A 21,124-nucleotide genomic window follows, 5' to 3' on the forward strand; every position below is an offset into this window, starting at 1 on the left:
CTAGATTTGGTCAGGTGTTGTGTCTGGTGAGGTGTGCTCAGGTATGGTCAGGTGTGGTGTCTGTCAGGTGTGTCTGGTCAGGTGTGGTGTTTGGCAGGTATGGTGTCTGGCTAGATTTGGTCAAGTGTGGTGTCTGGTGAGGTGTGCTCAGGTATGGTCAGGTGTGGTGTCTGGTCAGTTATGGTCAGGTATGGCCAGGTGTAGTGTCTGCTGAGGTATGGTCAGGTGTGATCAGGTATGACCCGATGTGAGGTGTCATGTCTCTCCAGATTTGGTCAGGTTTGATGTCTGGTCAGATGTGGGAGGTAACCCTCAGTGGCTTTAGGATCACCTCCATACACCTGTGAGTGTTTCTGTGAGCGTTACCATCTGCGTAACGAGGTACCTGAATAAAATTAAAGGGAGGTAAAGAGAGAGCTAGGCTTTAGGGCCACAGTGATGGGAGCTACCCTACCCTGCTCTCCCTACCATGACGGACTAAATGAACTCAGGAGTCAAAAATCATTGCTCCCCTTACACTGGCTGGTGTCTGGTCACAGCGGCACAGCTGAAAAGGACTCCTACCCAAGGTGGCACCACCTAGGCGGCTAGTGTCTCTCCTGAGGCGGGATGTAGGTAGCGCCCCACCACTACCCGCCCCCCTCACCTGGAATGTGGTCAGCTGGTGGATCAGCGCATTGCGAATCGTCTGGATCTGAGACGAGATGACAGACAGCACAGAAGCATCGATCCGGTTGAACTCATCGAAGCAGCCCCACGCGCCACACTGGGCGAGGCCAGAGAAGATCTTCCCGACAGCCTGGGGATTCCGTCAGGATGGTCAGGACCTGTTTCCCCTGGAAACGGGGGAGGAGCTTGCCCTTCTAAATTAAACACTGCGCTGAGCCTCTGGGAGCACTGGCCCAGCACAACACTCACAGAACTTTCTGGCAATATTCCCAAGGCCCTCAGTAGGCCGACTCCCACTTGGGGATAGGTAATCTAGACTGCGTAGTTATAGAAAACTCCAGTCTGATAAAATGCTGCAAAATCGGGCCCCAGTGGGTTCACTGTCGCTGGTGCCCTTACTGAATCAAAGCTGAACAGTGGCGCCCTCTAGAGTCAGGAGTGCAGTACTGCAGTAGGCACTGTCCACTCTCTCTTGCTCCCTGATCCCAGCAGTCTGACTTCAGACCCCTTGCCCCATCACCCCCAGCTGTCATTCATCATCCCAGGAGACAGGTGACATACTCCCCAACCGTATCTGCACTAGAAGCTCTCTGCAGGGGAATCGGGTACCGGAAATGATGGTGAGCTCTTACTTTGTAATCCATGCCTTCACCACAGTTGGTGACAACGCACAGGAGGCCCAGGGCTTTGGCGAGGTCCTTGGTGGTCTCTGTCTTGCCAGTTCCCGCCGGGCCAGCAGGGGCACCTCCCAGATACATGGACAGCGCCTGTGAGCAGCCAAACGTAAAACACACGTGTTCTGGTTCCCAGAAAGAGCGCCTCTCGCGGGTTCATCTCTGGGACACAGGGGTAGACACTGTGAGCATCAACTCCATGTGTCAGCTTCATTGTGTGGGAGCTGTCCCAGGTTGCTGGCTAAATGTCATTTCTGGCTGTGTCTGTGAGAGTTATCTCAGAGTCTGACACTTTATGGTGAGCCAAGTTAGGTAGATATCAGAGTAGGCAATATTATCTATACCACCACCATCACCATCATCACCACCATCACCATAACCACCATCACCATAACCACCACCACCACCATCACCATCATCACCACCATCACCACCACCATCATCACCATGACCACCACCACCATCACCATAACCACCATCACCATAACCACCACCACCACCATCACCATGATCACCATCACGACCACCACCACCATCACCATAACCACCACCACCACCACCATCACAACCATCACCCATGATCACCATCACCACCACCACCACCACCATCAACACCACCACCACCATCACCACCACCACCATCACCACAATCACCACCACCATCACCACCATCACCGCCATCACCATCACCACAATCACCACCACCACCACCACCACCATCACTGCCATCACCACCACCCCATGGCTTGAGAACTGGGTTGAAGCAAGGGAAATGAGAGCCTCTCTCCACTTTGGCTGGGATGGTGGTCTTGTACTCTGACATTCCTCGGGGCTTCAGACCCAAATGTAAGTGGTTCCCTCTGGTCCTCTGTCCTGTCTGGTCAGCTGGCCAGCAGGATACTAACTTGCCTCCCACCTCTCTGTCATAAAATGCTTAAGTTTGTGGTCTCCCATTGATCCTGTCTCTTTAGACCCCCCCCCTCATAGAAAGGCTTAAACATTTAGTTTTTGAAACGAGGTTTCACATAGCCCAGGTTAGCCTAAAACTTGCTATGGAACCGTCTATACTGAGACCTGGTGCCCTCTTCTTGCATGCAGGGACACATGTAGGCAGAGCACTGTGAACATAGTAAATAAATAAATCTTAAGAAGAAAAAAGTTTTAAATAAAACTTGCTATGTAGCTGGGGGTGACGTGAACTCCTGATCCGTCTTCCTCCACCTCCTAGCACCAGGATGACAAGCCTGCCCACCATGCTAGGCTGAAGTTCACACTTGTCTTTAGAAAGACAAAGGGCTCATAGTCCAGGGTTGTCACAGGCTTCATCCTTCCGTTCTCTTGCTTATCCCGAGGAGTACTGTGCTGTACACGGTGTGGGCTTGAAGCTCGGCTATGAGCTAAGGGACCCATCCCACACAGACGCTGTGTGCAGACACTGGTACAGCTCCATTGCCTAAGCTCTTGCTTAGCATGTACGAGACTCTTGGCTCTAGCCATGGTGCCACAGACCAAAGAATCTGCCTTATGACAGACAGCTAACGCACTGACCCCGTTCTGAGAGGAGACACGGTCTCCTTCACTCTCGTCCTTATGGTCAGATACACTTTAGTATTGATCTTATAGGTTTCTGCAATTTTCTATTACCTCTGACTCTATTGCCACTGCAAAGGGACCAATGTCCCAGGGAGATGTCCTCAGGGTTTTCAGTTCCAATAGTGTCAGTCAGACTCCAAGTGGAAGATGTTTCCTGAGCTCAAACCCCAGACCCCTGACCAGGACAACCAACAAGCCATGTTCCGGGCGAACGGGTCACCTGCGTAAGCGTCAGGTAGATGCGGTCCGTAAGGGGCGTGATGACCAGCCTCCCGTTCAGGCCCATGTACTCGTAGCCATAGCCGAAGGTCCCCGTGCACTGTCGGATGTTCAGCTCGTCCGGCTCGCGGTCCCAGTAAAAGCGCAGTTGGCTCTCCCACTCAAACTCCCGGGCCTCGAGGATGCTGGGTGGGGAGGGGAAGAGAAAGAAGCCATAGCTGGCAGACCACGGAAGGACAGGACAGTAAAGCGATCCCACGAACCCAGGGAGCGACCCGCCCACCTGCCCCGGATGAAGGAGTCCACGATGTCCCGGGCGTGTACATCGATGATCAGGACGGTGTTGTATTTCTTCCTGTCATTTTTGCTCAGCTGCATGGTGATCCGTGTGACCAGATCATCAATCTGTCTGTGCATCTTCTTGCCGTAGTTCTTCATGGCCTGTTTGTCCCCTTGCTTGACCTTGTTGAAGACGTCCTCCACCTCCCAAGTCCACCACACCTGGCTGGCGGCCAGCACCACCATGCCTTGGTACATCATCATCCAGTCCACCCTACAGGGGAAGCACGCTAGTCGCAGGCTTAACAGACACTGGGTTCAGCTAGAGACTGCCCTGGAAATCAGCTGCAGCCATTCATGTGAAGTTCAGGGAAACTCCGGGGCTAGACCAGGACAGTGATCCCCTCGTGGGCGCCTGTCTACATATCTGCATATCCACCACAGGGCCAGAGGTGTGGCTTAGCAATAGCTGAGTCCTGGCTGAGAATCTACCATGAAGGGCTGAGGTGTAACTACACACTAAGGGACCTGCCTATTGGCATCCTGTCTGGGCTGCTCCTGACTGCCAGGCACTGACCTCAGTGTCTCTTTTGTCTGTGGCACTGTGGCTAAAACGGAGGGCCTTGTATATGCTAAGAATCCCCCAAAAAGCTAGAGATAACACAGCTTCTGGCACAGACCCCAGTGTGGTGCCTGGAACGGACTGGGCACTGAGAGTTTGCATTCATTCATTCATTCATTCTTACAGGGCTGGGAATGAAGCCCTCAGACTCATGCATGCTAAGTAAGCATTCTACCTCTGGGGGCTTCTAAGCAGATGTTCTTCCATTGAGCCAACACCCTAGACACTGCCTAGAAGATTCTAGGCAAACACTACCACTGATTTGCACCCCCACAACCTCTCACTGGGGGAATCTAAGCAGGCACCCTACCACTGAGCCATGCCCCCAGCCCCTCACTGGGGGATTCTAGGCAGGTGCTCTAACACTGAGCCACGCCCCCAGCCCCTCACTGGGGGATTCTAGGCAGGGGCTCTACCACTGAGCCACGCCCCCAGTCCCTCACTGGGGGATTCTAGGCAGGGGCTCTACCACTGAGCCACGCCCCCAGCCCCTCACTGGAGGACTCTAGGCAGGAGCTCTACCACTGAGCCACGCCCCCAGCCCCTCACTGGAGGACTCTAGGCAGGAGCTCTACCACTGAGCCATGTCCCCAGTCCCTCACTGGAGGACTCTAGGCAGGGGCCCTACTGTAGAGCCATATCCCCTGCACAAGTTGAAGCTCACCCACGCTCACAACCCAGTGCCTTGTCCACCACAAAGAACTATCCAGCGTTCATCATTTGAAACAGCGTTCGGCATCTGGGTTACCGTGGCAAAGAAAGCCCCGCCTCACACTCTTAAACCATCCCCTGGGCCAAGCAGCAAGATTGAGCCGCTCCTCCTCACACACCCTCTCACGTCCATATCACCTGCTTCTGTCTTCACAGTATCTGAAGATGGCTTCCTTGGTGATGAGCCTGTTGGTCCTCCTCATTTCGTTCAGCACGGTGGTCATCCAGTCTTCCACGCGACCCTCGGCCCGGACGATCTTTCGGAAGACCATGACTTCTCCCTCTGCAGAGATCATAGCCGACACGAGCTTCTCCCCGCTGTCTCCGTCATGGAAGCGTAACATGGCTATGTTGTCATACATCTGCAAGATGGCAGGACGGGATGCTGGGGTGAGTACATCATGGCCAGGACACTCTCAGAGCTACCCTAGACGGATGTCCATGACACAGTGTGCTGTTTCCCGGTCAGGATGACAGGCTATTCATACGCAGCAAAGCTAAGATGGGTTTTCAGAAAGATGGAAGGAGACCTCTCTGGCGTGATGGAGAACTAGTGTGAACATGGGGACAGAGCGGTCCAGACACATGCAGCAGAGTGGGGGCTTGTTGAACTTGGGGTGTAAGATCATTAATCATCCCTAGGTCAGGAAATGAAGACCTTCCCAATGGAACCTGACCATCGCCATGGTCCCTCACCCTGATCCTATGCTCTTGCACACACAGTGGGTCCCCACCTTGATCATCTGCTCTTGCACACAAAGTGGGTCCTCACCTTGATCCTATGCTCTTGCACACACAGTGGGTCCTCACCTTGATCCTATGCTCTTGCACACAGTGGGTCCTCACCCTGATCCTATGCTCTTGCACACACAGTGGGCCCTCACCTTGATCCTATGCTCTTGCACACAGTGGGTCCTCACCCTGATCCTATGCTCTTGCACACACAGTGGGCCCTCACCCTGATCCTATGCTCTTGCACACACAGTGGGCCCTCATCTTTTTTTTTCCTTTTTTTTTTCAGAGCTAAATCCCCAACCCCGTGGGCCCTCATCTTGAGCCTATGCTCTTGCACACACAGTGGGCCCTCACCTTGATCCTATGCTCTTGCACACAGTGGGCCCTCACCTTGATCCTATGCTCTTGCACACACAGTGGGCCCTCACCCTGATCCTATGCTCTTGCACACACAGTGGGTCCTCACCTTGATCATATGCTCTTGCACACACAGTGGGTCACTGTTGCCCAAGATACTGAGCAGCTCGTCATCTGAGATGAAGAAGAATCTGGGGAAGGCATTCCTCTTGGAGTCCAGGTAGTCGTTCAAGCTCTTCTGGCACTTCTCTAGGCCTTCACTGACAGTCTGCAGGTCATGGAGGCGGTTTGGGGCCTCACAGCATCGCTTTATCACTGGGTCTTTCAGTGTATCCCCCATGATCTGGAAGAGGTCAGGGAGACAGCAGAGTGTCACTCAAGGTGGCAGAAATGCTGTACACACACACCACACACACACACACACACACACACACACACACACACAAATACCAAATTTGATTCAAAGATTATAAAGAAATATGTCTGACACTGATGCTGTCCACTCTCACACTGACACCATCCACTCTCACACTGACGCCATCCACTCTCACACTGACCCTGTCCACTCTCACACTGACCCTGTCCACTCTCACACTGACCCTGTCCACTCTCACACTGACGCCATCCACTCTCACACTGACCCTGTCCACTCTCACACTGACCCTGTCCACTCTTAACTGACACCATCCACTCTCACACTGACGCCGTCCACTCTCACACTGACCCTGTCCACTCTCACACTGACCCTGTCCACTCTCACGCTGACCCTGTCCACTCTCACATTGACGCTATCCACTCTCAAACTGACACCATCCACTCTCACACTGACCCTGTCCACTCTCACACTGACCCTGTCCACTCTCACACTGACCCTGTCCACTCTCACACTGACCCTGTCCACTCTCACACTGACCCTGTCCACTCTTAACTGACACCATCCACTCTCACACTGACGCCGTCCACTCTCACACTGACCCTGTCCACTCTCACACTGACCCTGTCCACTCTCACGCTGACCCTGTCCACTCTCACATTGACGCTATCCACTCTCAAACTGACGCCATCCACTCTCACACTGACCCTGTCCACTCTCACACTGACCCTGTCCACTCTCACACTGACCCTGTCCACTCTCACACTGACCCCGTCCACTCTCACACTGACCCTGTCCACTCTCACACTGACCCTGTCCACTCTCACGCTGACCCTGTCCACTCTCACATTGACGCTATCCACTCTCAAACTGACACCATCCACTCTCACACTGACCCTGTCCACTCTCACACTGACACCATCCACTCTCACACTGACCCTGTCCACTCTCACACTGACCCTGTCCACTCTCACACTGACCCCGTCCACTCTCATACTGACCCTGTCCACTCTCACACTGACGCCGTCGACTCTCATTCTTGTCACTTGCCCTCTTTTTTTTTTTTTTTTTTTTTTTTTTGGTTCTTTTTTTTCGGAGCTGGGGACCTAACCCAGGGCCTTGTGCTTCCTAGGTAAGCGCTCTACCACTGAGCTAAATCCCCAGCCCCGTCACTTGCCCTCTTAAATATCCTGTCGATGACGTCAAACTTCTTGGCCTCCTCTGGCAGCTGGGACCTTATGTCCCCACCAATGAAGATGCTCTCCAGGTACATCCACTTCCTCTGAACCAGCATCCAGATCTGAAAAGGAACCACATCAACATCAGAGGAGGGATTCCAGGAACATGCAAAATCCCTCCCTAATTCAGAACACGTTCAATCAGCTTGCTGAGAACAAGGACTTAGCAGGCCAATTGATACTGCATGCAGAGACATGGCCACCGCCCCATCTACCTCAAGCCCTCTCTTCACTTTTGCTTCCTGGGGTTTGGGTTAGTTGTGGTCAACAGGAGTCCCAGCAGATGTGCAGAGAGAGCCACTCACACAGTTCTGAGATCCTGCTGTTGCAGGTGCGCTAAGACAATAGTCACTGTGGCTTGCCTCTGAGCGGACTGGACTTGTAAATTAGGCTTTGCCATGGGTATATGTGTACTGGGAATCAGTTGTATGGGGTTCTGGACTCTATCTGGGTTCTGGGCATTGTCAGGGTATCTCGGAACAGATCCTGGAGAGTTGGGGATCACTGTGCAGGGTTATTGCATTTTTTTTCTTTTTTCTTTTTTTCAGAGCTGGGGACCGAACCCAGGGCCTTGCGCTCGCTAGGCAAGCGCTCTACCACTGAGCTAAATCCCCAACCCCAAGGGTTATCGCATTTTAAAGGAGATTTACTAGAAAGCAAATCAATGCTCCCCATGCCAGTTCTGGGCAGGAAAGTCATGTCTAGGTGCATACAGACCTTGAAGCCTTGCAATCATGAATGACCACGGAAGCTCATGACAAGCCACATGCCACCTACTCAGCCACCGTGCTTCCAGAAACAGACACCAAAGAAAGGAACAGTGAGAATCAGACATGTAACTCTGTTTCGTGAGGAGCTCTCCCAGCAAGACTGACGTAACACCCAGGACCCAGGAGGTAGGAGCAACGCAGATGGCCACTGAGCTATAAATGGATAAACCAAAGCTGGTCTAGCCGGGCAAGAGAATATTGTTTAACTATGAATAGGAGAGAAGCAGACACGGATGCTGTCATGTGGGTGAGCCTCGAACATCTTATGTTGAGTGAAAAGGCAGACACAAGGGCCTTGGGTGTGATTTCACATGTGTGACACACACAGAAGAGGCTGGCATGGAAATAGAAAGCCAATGTGTGGTTACTGGGAACTAGGGACATGGGAGCTGGGAAGTGATGGTTCTGGGGATTTTCTTTTAGAGTGCTAAGAAAATTTTGGAACCAAAAGGAGGCAGAGTTTCGTGTAACACAAATGCTCTGAAGGCCCATGGCCTACACATTCTGAAGTGGTTAATTTGGCCGGTGAGATTGCTCGGGCCAGAAATCGCCCACTGCTCAAGCATGAAGTCGTGAGTGGAGCTTCCCAGAACTCACGTAAAATCTGGGCATGGTGCTGTGTTTCTGTACACCAACACTGAGAGGGTGGAGACAGAAGGATGCTCAGAGCTCATGGGCCAGCCAGTCTAGCTGATCAACGAGCTCCAGGCTCAGTGAGAAACCTTGCCTTGAAAAATAAAGGGGGAGCCAGGCTTGGCAGCACGGCACTTTAACTCCAGCATTTGGGAGGCAGAGGCAGGTGCATCTCTGAGTTTGAGGCTAGCCTGGTCTACAGAGCAAGAGCCAGAACAGCAGTTGCTATACAGAGAGGCCTTGCCTCAAAACAAACAAACAAAGAAATAGTAAGGCAGAGAGAACAATGATGTCAACATGTGGCCTCTATACACACCCATATGCATGTGCAAATACTTGTGCACACACATACATACATACAAACACATATTGATACCCACCACAGTCAGGCAGTGGTGCACACACTTCTAATCCCAGCATTTGGGAGGCAGAGGCAGGTGGAGCTCTGTTTGAGGCTAGCCTGGTCTACACAGTGAGGTCCAGGATGAAGATAGAGAGATAGATAGATAGATAGATAGATAGATAGATAGATAGATAGATAGATAGAAACAAAATGGTCAAATTTTTATTATTAAATTTATTATAAAATTCATCTCAATAAACATTTAAATCATAAAGAAGAGGGTTGGGAGATAGCTCAGTGGTATACATGAGACCCTAGGTTCAATCCCCTGAAAAACACACAAACTCACACACACACACACACACACACACACACACACACATACACACACACACACAGACATATACACACCATCACCACTGGCACCATCACCACCACCAACAACAATAACAACAAAACTATGCCCTACAAAAGAGCCTTCACAAGTAAAGAGTCAAAGGCAAAAACAATCACAGCAAGTCAAGGATGTTCAAGCATGATGGAAACAGGGCCAGGATCATGTTTCTTTGCCAGAGAACCAGGATAGGAATGAGAAAATATGCTTATCTATGGTCTGGGGAGAAAAAAAAAAAACCCAGCCACTCAGAGAGAGTGAACTGAGCCTGATTGATCAGGATTGTTCACAGAGGCCTGGTCCAGCACTGTCCGCACAGGACTGACCCACCTCCCAGTATGACAGGCCAGGCTGGAGAGACTGCAAAGGCAGATGCAAACGTGAAGCCCTCATGCAACAAGAACAGGAGGTACGGAAAAGGAACAGGGACGCCTTAAAGGGCCAAGTAGGAATCTTCGAAATTAAACATTAATTCCCTGAAATCAAAACTCATCTATCTCCCCAACTGTGTACTTGCCCCCACCAACTGCCTACTTGCCCCCACCCCAAGTGAGTCAAGAGCCATGGGGCAGTCAATCATTTCTCAGTGCAAATGTTCCTGTATAGAATCCCCGCAAGAATTGGCAATTCCGGGCTGGAGAAATGGCTCAGTGGTTAAGAGCGCTGACTGCGGGGGCTGGGGATTTAGCTCAGTGGTAGAGCGCTTACCTAGGAAGTGCAAGGCCCTGGGTTCGGTCCCCAGCTCCGAAAAAAAAAAAAAAAAAAAAAAAAAAAAGAGCGCTGACTGCTCTTCCAGAGGTCCTGAGTTCAATTCCCAGCAACCACATGGTGGCTCACAACCATCTGCAATGGGATCGAATGCCCTCTTCCGGTGTGTCTGAAGACAGCTACAGTGTGCTCATATACATAAAATAAATAAATAAATCTTAAAAAAAAAAAAAAAGAATTGGCAGTTCCGTTTTCTTTGCTCTCACCTCAATGACCTCGCCTATCAGAGACAGTGTCTTCTCCCACTTGTGGACGGTTTGCAGAAAAGGCCCCACGAATCTGCTCCCCGAGATGCTCTGCAAGTTGACGGTGTTGTCATCCAGGCATTGGATAATGTCATCCACGGACCCTAAGATGTAGCCTCGCTCCTGCGTGCCTTTGTAGTACTTGACCACGGTGAACTTCATGTTCTCCCAGGTATCTAGGATCTCCTTCACGGCCTGGTTGGGAAAATGAGAAGAGTCTTTTGAGCCCACAGATGGAAGAACAAGGCCCTAGTATGTCAATCACAGGAGAAGTCGAGATTCTCCACAGCAGCCGTGTTCCTGCCTATGAGGCTCGCACTCTGCCATGTGTATGCCTACGTGTAGATGTTTGTAATAAGTGTGAATTAATCTCCAGTGAGACAGGCCCCTGAGCATGCCTCTGAGGGATTATTTTAATTAGGTTCAGTTAGAAAGATCTGCCCACTGTGGGTGGCCCCATTCCCTAGGCTGAGAACTTGGCCTGAATAAAAAAGAGAAAGCAAGCTGGGCACTAGTGTTCATCTATCTCTGCTTCCTGATTGCAGATGCTATGTGACCAGCCACCACACAGTGCTCCTACCATGCCTTCCCCACCATGATGGACTGTGCCCTTAAACTGTGAGCCAAAATAAGCCCTTCCCTCCTTAAGTGGCTTTTGTAGGGGTATTTTGTCACAACACTGAGAAACGTAGCTAAGACAATATCTACACATACTATGTATGTGTATGTGTTTAGAGGTGTGTGTATGAATATGTACACGGGCATTGCACATATGCACACACTATTATATGTGTTTTATACATATGTATGGGTGTGACTACACGTGTCACATGAGCACACATGCCATATGTCCACATATCTTTTAGCTTTTTTGTTAGCTTGTATTAGTTATATAAAATGGGTTCACGTGGCATCTTCCTGCTCTCATGGTAAGTACTTCAATCTGGTACGTCCATCTTAAGTAAGGAGCAATATTCAGTAGGATAACACCTGTCTCCAGGAGTCCAGGCTGGGAGTGATGTGTTTATTTTTCATTTTTTTCCAAGGGGTGCCCATTTTTCCATCACTAAGTAGACCATGAAACTATAGTCAGGGATGTCAAAAAAGTAAACTAAGGCAGAGGTTCTATTCGCTTAGATACTAGAGAAAGTTTGAAAAGACAACCTTTGCTGGGAGCAGTGGTGCATCCTGTGATCCCAACACTTGGGAAACTGAGGTAGGAAGATCACAAGTTCAAGGCCAGCCTTGGCTACATGCTAAAAACCCATCCCAATGAACCAAAGATTCACGAGGAGTGGCTCAGGGGCAGAGTTCCCATCTAACATGTGAGAGGCCCTGGATCCCGCGGCAGCACAGAAATCAAAGGTTCTCCTTCCCTACCTTCTCGATAGCGACCTCCTTGACGGCTGCAGTGACAATCTCGTTGAGCACTTCCGTGTGTTTGTGAAGTTCCATGGCGAACATGTTGTCCAGCGTGAAGGTCTCTGTCATCTCAAAGAACACGCCTGTTTTCTCCATGAGTTCTTTCCAGTGTCTGAAAAAGCGTAGGGTTATCAATAAGCACCACTCAGACAAGTGCTGATTTCCACTGCAGTCACAGGAAGAGGCCTTGTGGGAGAACCTCCATAGTGACACGGTGACAGCCTGGGACCATGCACCGAAGTTCTTCCAAATCCTCCTCGTTGGGTTAAAATCAGGAACCTCTGGCAAGCCCTGCGCTGTGTGTATCTTCAATGCTGAGAAAATGTGTGGCCTCTAGATTTTCGGAACTGGCCTCTGCCGGTGGGAGAACCTGGTGTCAATCACGGAGCCCCAAGTGTATTGGGGAGTGTTGATCCAGCACTGACTGCTCGGCAGTGCCTGGTAACCACAGACCCCGCCCTGGTCTCAGGGAAAGAATCCTCTGACTGGGTCAATGGTCAATAGACAATGAAACAAGTCTACAAATTAAACACCATCTTGTGTTCACAAGGGGATGTGTCCTTAGAAATACATCATCAGACACTTGAGAGACGGCTCAGCAGTTAAGAGCACCGGCTGTTCTTCTGGTGGTCTTGAAATTCAATTCCCAGCAACCACATGGTGGCTCACAATCATCTGTAATGGGATCCGATGCCCTCTTCTGGAGTGTCTGAAGACAGCTACAGGGTACTCACAAACATAAACAAATACTTTTTAAAAAAAAAAAGACAGACAGACAGACAGACAGACAGACATACCATCCAAATTCAGCTTAGCGTGAACTTCACAGAGCACATGGCCAGGCCTGTGACACATCTGGCCCGATGTGAAATGGCACACGGTCTGCTACAGACTAAAGCATTGGTACCTGCTGATATGTGGCTTAACTTCAAACCAGTTGCTTTATGCAGAGCTGGGACAAGACCCTGTGCCTCAGACATGCTAGGCAGGTGCTCTGTCACTGAGCCACATGTCTCAGCTTGTAAGTACTAACTGTTCTGAACATCGTGGGGGGCGGGAGGAAGGGACACTGGATGGACTGGGGTAATCGGGCAGGCCTGTGAAAGACTGAAAAAGGACAATATGGAGCTTGCGGCTAGCCTGGGCTACAACCTAGACCCTGGCTCAAAAAAAGAAACAAAAACCAGGGCGGGTGGGGGTTGGGGTCGGGAATCCCTGACATCAGATGTGACCCTCAGATATGACAAACAGAGAGGGGCATGACCAGAACCTAGGAACTGTGGGCTCCGAGGTCATGGAATGGGGAGTGGAGTGGGGTGATATTTTGTTGCCAAGGATAGTTCAGTGAGCAAAGGGTGAAAGCATTCCAGGTCTGCCAGAAGGGGGGGGGGGGGACACAGAAGGCCAAAGCTGTGTCGGCTGGGCCTGTGGCTGCCACTCTGGGCTCAGCAGGACAGAGAGAGAAACAGGTGACAAAGCTGCATGAACTCAGGAGAGGCCTTCTTGCTGGTGTGAACGGGGCTGTATGCTCATCGGCTTCCTGGAACTGTGAGGAAGTGCCTGAGAAAGGGGACTTGATGGCGAGAAGGGTGCAGAGGGTTCTGTCTACAGTCATCTGGACCCTGGTGAGGGAGAGTCATGTCCAGGGGCACGGGATGTGACCTCCTAAAGTCACCTAACAACAGTGTCTCTAATGGGGATCAGACCTTCAACACATGAGCCTCTTGGGAACATTTCAGATCCAGATGACACCAGATTGGTAGGAAACAGAGATAAAACTTTCTCACTAAGTAAAAGGAAGTGACTTGGTGTGACTCAATGATCCCGGGACTCTACGACCAGACTCTGGGAAATGTGACCAAGGAAGATGGGGTGTACCAGGGAGGGTAGGAGCCACAGAACCCTGGCTAACTCCCATTGGCGTACCAGGTTGGGACAAGCTGCTCGACCTGAGAGACCCAAGCTCCATCAAACACCAGAGGACCTGTGCACCTTACAGAGCAGCCACAAGCCGCATGTCACTGCTGGGTGAGCCCAAGCTCTACTATACAAAGCACGTCGGATTTCAAGGTATGGTTTTTAAGGAAGTCGTATCTCTCAGTTACATGTGAAAATGGTGTCTTGGATATTGAGTCTGTTAAATATATCAGTAAGGGATGGAGGGATGGTTCATCAGTTAAGAGCATAGGCTGCCCTTGCAAAGGACCTGGGTTCAGTTCCCAGGACTCACATGGAGTTTCATAGTCATCTGTAACACCAGCTCTAAAGGATCTGATGCTCTCTGGACTCCACAGGCACACACGCACACACACACACACACACACACACACACACACACACACGCATTCATAAACATAATTTAAAATTAAAATGGTCTTTAAATCATGTATGAGGGTGAGGGTTAGGATTTGTTGCAAGTCAGGCATGATGGCTCTTGCCTATAATCCCAGCATGTGGGACGCTGAGAGAAAAAGACCACCATGAGATTGATAGCCTGGGGTACATAGTGACTTCTAGGCTAGCCTGGGCTACAGAGTGAAAGCCTATCTCACCCTGCTGCCCAAAAAAGACTAATCTCATTTGTTCCCATTCCTTTCTTCCCCTTTTGGTTTGTGAGGCAATGTGTCACTAGATATATGACCCAAGCTGGCATGAAACTTTCTGTCCTCCTGCCTCGGCACCCCAAGCACTAGGAAAACAAGTGTGTACCGCCACGTCTGGTTCTTTCTATTCTTTTAAAGTGGTGCTATACTGGCTGGTCTTGTGTCAATTAGATACAGCTTTCAGAGAGGAAGGAGCCTCTGTTGAGGGAATGCCTCCATGAGACCCAGCTGTAAGGCATTTTCTCAATTAGTGATCAATGGGGGAGGGCCCAGCACATTGTGGGTAGGGCCAGCCCATTGTGGGTGGATCCAGCCCATTGTGGGAGGGGCCTGTCCATTGTGGGTGGTGCTGTCCCTGGGCTGGTGGTCCCCGGTTCTATAAGAAAGCAGGCTGAGAAAGCCAGTAAGCAGCACCCTTCAATGGCCTCTGCACCGACTCCTGCCTCCAGGTTCCTGCCCTGTGTGAGTTCCTGTCCTGACTTCTTCTGGTGACACACAGCAATGTGGAAGTGTGAGCTGAATAAACCCCTTCCTCCCCAACTTGCTTCCTGCAGCAGCGGAAATCCTAAAACAGGCCCTAAAAAACAGCAAATAGCATTGGTGCCCCCATTCCATTTCTCCTGGATCCCGCTGATCGAATCCTGCTTTTAAAAAGCAAACAAGGGGTTGGGGATTTAGCTCAGCGGTAGAGCGCTTGCCTAGCAAGTGCAAGGCCCTGGGTTCGGTCCTCAGCTACGAAAAAAAGAAAAAGAAGAAAAAAAAATAAAAAGCAAACAAGAACACGCCTTGACTGAAGCAGCATTTAGGGCCGTTATTATTTGATTGTTGGCACTGTCTTCACTTACAAACAACTCGGACACCTCTCACCCCGCTACTGAACTGCCCCCACCTGACCTGAGCTGGACATGTTTGAAATCTAACATCCTTGTCTGAGCTGACGGAAGGCGGAACTAACCTCTCTCTCAGAGCCTCATGCTTCAGGTCCAGAAGCAAGGGGATAGAGTCTTTGAAGGCCTTCATCTTCGTTTCCAAATGGAAGGCCACGGACAAGCTGCGCACGTGCCGAGGCAGCTTTCGGAGGTTTTTGAGGAAGCCCTCGATGCCTTCCTGCAGATACTGGACATTCAGGTTGATCCAGAGGGTCTGGGACCATTCCTCTTTGGCAATCTAGAAACATTTAGACAAGACAGCATCGATGGGGTCTGGTGAAATTGTAAGGGAAGAGACAGGGTACATGTCTAGCTCTGGCCTCTCTTGGCTCTCTCTTCAAAAGAACTTAAAAAGGCAAGTGTTGAGGCCGAAAGAAGGCACTCTGGACCTTCTGAACCCTTCCTGACATAACGCCACACTCGAGGGCATATGACCCTGCAGCTTGGGGAGTGTCCTGGGAGGAGTTGTACCTTCAGCGAGTCATACAGATCATAGATCATCCGGAGCCCAGCCATTTCCTTCTGCACTTTCATGAGTTCAGGATACATGGTGATGGGTAGGTCGAAAAGCTTCTCTGCATTGGCCAGTTCCTGACGGTTCTTCTCGTGCCTGGCCAGCTCCTTTTCAAAACTGCCTAGGAGTTCCGAGCCTGGATAAGAAGTGCGGAGATAAAGCAGAAAGGGCAGTCTGAATGGGAGATGCCTCTAGTCTCAGCACTTGAGAGGCAAGGGGTGTGGGGTTGGGGGGCTGCAAATTCAAAGCCAGACTTATCTAGATAGCAAGTTCCCAGTCAGCCAGGGCTACAAACTCTGCGTGTGTGTGTGTGTGTGTGTGTGTGTGTGTGTGTGTGTGTGTGTGTATTTAAGACCGGGGGCCAGCAACATGGCTCACTAGGTAAAGATGCTTGCGGCTGGGCTGGAGAGATGGCTCAGTGGTTAAGAGCACTGACTGCTCTTCCAGAGGTCCTGAGTTCAAATCCCAGCAACCACATGGTGGCTCACAACCATCTGTAAAGGGATCTGATGCCCTCTTCTGGTGTGTCTGAAGACAGCTACAGTGTACTCATATAATAAATAAATAAATCTTTAAAAAAAAAAAAAAAGATGCTTGCGGCTAAGCCTGACAGCCTAAGTTTGATCCATAGAAACCACATGCTGGGAGGAGAGAGAACTCCCCTGAGTTGTTCTATGACTTCTACACGACACGTACACACACACGCGCGCGCGCACACACACGAACACGCACAAATAAATAAGTAAATGTAATTAAATTTAATACATAAGAATAAAATAAAGTTAATGAAGAAATCAGCCATTGGGACTGGAGAGATGGCTCAGGGATTAAGAGCACTGACTGCTCTTCCAAAGGTCCTGAGTTCAATTCCCAACAACCACATGGTGGTTCACAACCATCTGTAATGGGGTCTGGTGTGTCTGAAGACAGTACAATATAGTCATATACATAAAATAAATAAATAAATCTTTTTAAAAAATACAAATGTGTGTCTCGCTCTTAAAAAAAAGAAACCAGCCATTAATTACTCACATAAATTATAAGGAGATACATTTAAAGTCAGTAGGCTTCATCTTGTCCCAGCAACCAAAAGCCCACTTGCCCTACAAGCACATCCAATTAGAGCGTCGATCCCTTGTACCCAGACCATCCTGGGCATGAGGTGGTTAAAGGGACACCCACCTTGTCCCCGCTAGAGTCAGCCTCACTTGCTGTCTGCCACCCTTGGGACTTTCCTCATCAGATTAACCACTGCCTTCACACTCCAACTCCAAAGTCTGTGCTTGGCCTCCAAGTTCCGTGGCTATTACCATCCCCGCTGCAGACTGTGTGTCCGCTCGCCCACCCCATCGCAGCCTTCTCCAACTGCCTTTGTGATTCCCAGGACCGTATAAGCAACCTTCCCACACACACTCTCTTTAGAACAGCGGTTCTGAGCCTGCGGATGGTGATACTACCCTTTCCCAGGGGTCACCTAAGACCATCAGAAAACACAGATATTTATGTTATGATTTACAACAGTAGCAAAATTACTGTTATGAAGTAGGAATGAAAACAGTTATGGTTGGGGGTCCCCACAACGTGGGGGGGTGTATTCAGGGGTCGCCGTGTTAGAAAGGCTGAGGACCGCTAATGTAGCGTACGAATGATGTTTCCTCCCTGTCGCTCTTTTGACTGGTGACATAGGAAAGACGTGGGTCACATTTTGTAGATGAAATATCCCCCAAAGGGCTTTGTATTGGAGACTTGGTCCCCGGCTGGCCCTGAGAGGTGACCAGATTGTGATACACTGAAGATAATCAACAAATCCATCAAGGGACCCAGATTTGATGTTGTCATTGGGCAGTGAAGAAAACTAGAAGGTGAGACTTGGTTGGGGGAGGGGGCTTAGGGACATACTTCTGAAGGGTGTCTTTGCCCCTCCCCCACCCCATCCCCAGTCTCCACTTCCTGGCTACTGAATGCTCTCTCTAGCTATGGTTTACCCCACTGGAGAAGTTCCACATAACCACCATGAGCTGTGGTCATCGAAAGCGCAAGCCAGAGCAATTATTCTTCCTTTAAAACCATTCCTCCTGGATGTGTGTCATAATGGGGGAAATCTGGCAGACACCTTAGGCAAACAGCATGGCATGGCCCAGGGTCTAAGTCCTGGAGAGGAGTGGGGCACACAGGGCTACACTGGCAAAGGTTGATACCAGAGGCCTCCACGTTTGAGTGCAATAGGGGCTTGCTGAATTCTCGGGGGGGGGGGCAGACCAGTCTTCCAACTCTCACGAGATCTGCCCTGCCCTCCGAGGCCACCGCTACACCAAGCGACCAAGGAAGCAGCAGCTGAGGAAGCAGTCGATGCTCCCATGACAACACAATTCACCCTCTGTGAATCTCACAGGAGCCCCCCAAACCTTCAGGACCCCACTATGGCAACCTCACCTTTATCAAGGTCTTCGCCCACAGCTCCAGGGCCCTCACTGTAGAAGCGCTTTGCGAACTCATCCACCTGGCTTCTGTAGTTTATTATCTCACTCCGGGTGATCTGAGGGAAGGCGGCAATCCCTTAGCTTGACTGAGCCTCGGTGCGGGGGGTGGGGGGGTTGGAACCCAATACCTCATACGCGGGCGCCGGGGTTGAAGAGACACCACACCTCTGTGAAAGTTCGCTTGATGCCTCCAAGTGCGTGCTCTACGTTCACAGAGTCAGTGAAGAGAGTTTCCCACATGTTCTCGATGTTGTCAACCAGTTCTTGCTCGGCTTCTGGAGGCTAGAGAGACAGGAAGACAGACAGACAGACAAGAACAGAAAGGAGAGAGAGACAACGAATTACCAATAAAGCTGGAACTGTAGCGTCAAGTCAAAACTGCTCCCGTAGACTTGTTTTTCCCGTTTGAACAGATGGAAAGCTAGCTGAGGTGTCAGTGTTGTGTTCTTGGGGTTGTTTATTTGGTTTTTTGGTTTTTTTGTATCATGTGTGTTTGTTTGTGTGTAGAGGGCCTTGCAGAGGGCAGAAGAAAGCATCGGATTTCCTGGAGCTTGAGTTGCCTGATGTGGGAACTGGGAACCCAACATGGGTTCTCAGGAAGGGCAGCCAGCTCTCTTAACCACTGAGCCATCTCTCCAGGCCCCTGTTTGTGTTAGAGGTGGAGTTTCGCACATCCCAGGCTGACCTCCAACCCGTTGTGTAGCCAAAGATGATCCCCCTGCCTCTACCTCCGGAGTTCTGGGAGTTATGTACTCCCACTTATGTAGTGTATGTCACCACAGCTAGGCAAAACTGTAGTTTTTGAAGTTAAAATATTTGGGACAGGTGTGGCGGTACGTGCTTTTTATTCTGGTGGCAGAGTCAGACAGATCTCTGTGAAGTCAAGGCTTCATAGAGAGGGAGGCACAGAGGAGGTGAAGGGAATGGGGGTGGGGTGTAGATCTGACAGAGCTAGTTAAAAAACCCTGGCTTCTCTCTTCCAGAGAACCAGAGCCTGGATTCAATTCCCAGAAGAATCTGATGCCCTCTTCTTGCCTCTATGGGCTGATTACTGCACACACAGAGAGACACACAAAGACACACACACACACACACACACAACTAAAAAAAGAAAACAACTAGTTTTTTCATATTATAACTTCTGGAGATCAAGTACAAAGAGAGATCTTAAAATCAGACCAAAAATACTAGTCAGACAATAACATCAGAGAAGAGAACTGTTGACTCTTTAATCAAAAAAAAAAAGGGGGGGGAGGTTGGGGATTTAGCTCAGTGGTAGAGCGCTTACCTAGCAAGGGGAAGGCCCTGGGCTCGGTCCTCAGCTCCGAAAAAAAAAAAAAAAAAGACAAAACAAACAAAAACCTAAAACAGAAGCCAGAGACAACTGTAGTAGCATCTTCCCAGAAAGAAAAGACAACCATACTGTGTGTAGATAAGGCTGGGGCCAGCAGAACCCTTGCAGACACTGACACGAATACACCACCAGGGTTAGTAAAACTGGGCATAAGACTTCCCTGTACCCCAGAAACTCTGTGTCTGAGCTCATGACTGCCAAAGATGCATATGCTCGCCCAAAGAACATCATAGCATGCAAACACTGTCATCGGCCCAAGTATCCCATGACAGCACAGCTATGTGGGCTATTATACAGCAAAGACCATGGAGGAACTATTGCCCCAAGCAGTAGTCATGGGACATATCTCAAAAAATATAAAACTGAATGAAAAAAAAAAACAGATGTAGAGAATACACTCCTTTTTAAGGTAATCCATACAGAGCCCATAAACAGGGAATTATCAGGGCTGGAGAGATGACTCAAGGGTTAAGAGCACTGGCTGCTCTTCTTTTTTTTTTTTTAAAGATTTATTTATTTTATGTATACAAGTACACTGTAGCTTTCTTCAGACCAGAAGAGGGCATTGGATCTCATTACAGATGCTTGTGAGCCACCATGTGGTTGCTGGGAATTGAACTCAGGACCTCTGGAAGAGCAGTCAGTGCTCTTAACCACTGAGCCATCTCCCCAGCCCATTGGCTGCTCTTCTTTTTTTTTTTTTTTCTGAGCTGGGGACCGAACCCAGGGCCTTGCGCTTGCTAGGCAAGCGCTCTACCACTGAGCTAAATCCCCAACCCCCTGGCTGCTCTTCTTAAAAGCCTGAGTTCCATTCTTGGCACCCACATGGCTGCTTACGACCATCTGTAACTCCAATGCCAAGGGATATGAGCCCTCTTCTGCACTCACATGGCGAACATAAAGAGATCCCAGCTCAAAAAAAAATACTAATAATTTAATACCAGTTTTTTATGATCTCACATTCTTTTTTCTCTCTTATTCTTATACGCACAGGAAGTAAACCCAGTCCTCTCCCCAAGAAAGGGACGGAGAAGAAAGGAGGAGGGATCGGATGAGACAGTGTACTGGTGTGGTGGCTTCCTACTGGCAGCTTACTCCTTTGTCACTTGCTTGGGGACACATGGCTGTCAGGGTGACCGAGAGGCCTTTCAGAGGATGGTCTTAGTGGTTGTGTGAGAAACATCCCCCATGGGCTCACC

The 21,124-nt window shown here is 50.0% G+C and overlaps 1 protein-coding gene across 5 annotated transcripts in view; it reads right to left on the bottom strand.

Annotated features, from left to right (window-relative positions):
• Window positions 1-21,124, bottom strand: part of Dnah10 (dynein, axonemal, heavy chain 10) — a 123,367-nt gene that overhangs the window by 62,265 nt on the left and 39,978 nt on the right. For all 5 annotated transcript variants that reach the window (XR_005491954.2, XM_039090119.2, XM_008769272.4 and 2 more), the window contains 13 exons: window positions 18,737-18,853; window positions 18,525-18,627; window positions 16,049-16,227; window positions 15,604-15,815; window positions 12,004-12,157; window positions 10,585-10,818; window positions 7,410-7,532; window positions 5,969-6,202; window positions 4,906-5,129; window positions 3,439-3,708; window positions 3,157-3,340; window positions 1,302-1,436; window positions 647-799 (listed from right to left, as the gene is read on the bottom strand). Coding sequence is in view for 4 of the 5 variants with exons in the window: in XM_039090119.2 (XP_038946047.1) it covers window positions 647-799; window positions 1,302-1,436; window positions 3,157-3,340; window positions 3,439-3,708; window positions 4,906-5,129; window positions 5,969-6,202; window positions 7,410-7,532; window positions 10,585-10,818; window positions 12,004-12,157; window positions 15,604-15,815; window positions 16,049-16,227; window positions 18,525-18,627; window positions 18,737-18,853 (2,322 nt within the window). In the remaining variant the exon portion in view is untranslated. The remainder of the gene's footprint in view (window positions 1-646; window positions 800-1,301; window positions 1,437-3,156; window positions 3,341-3,438; window positions 3,709-4,905; window positions 5,130-5,968; window positions 6,203-7,409; window positions 7,533-10,584; window positions 10,819-12,003; window positions 12,158-15,603; window positions 15,816-16,048; window positions 16,228-18,524; window positions 18,628-18,736; window positions 18,854-21,124) is intronic.

Source organism: Rattus norvegicus, chromosome 12, assembly GCF_036323735.1.
Source record: "Rattus norvegicus strain BN/NHsdMcwi chromosome 12, GRCr8, whole genome shotgun sequence".
NCBI classification, from domain to species: domain Eukaryota; kingdom Metazoa; phylum Chordata; class Mammalia; order Rodentia; family Muridae; genus Rattus; species Rattus norvegicus.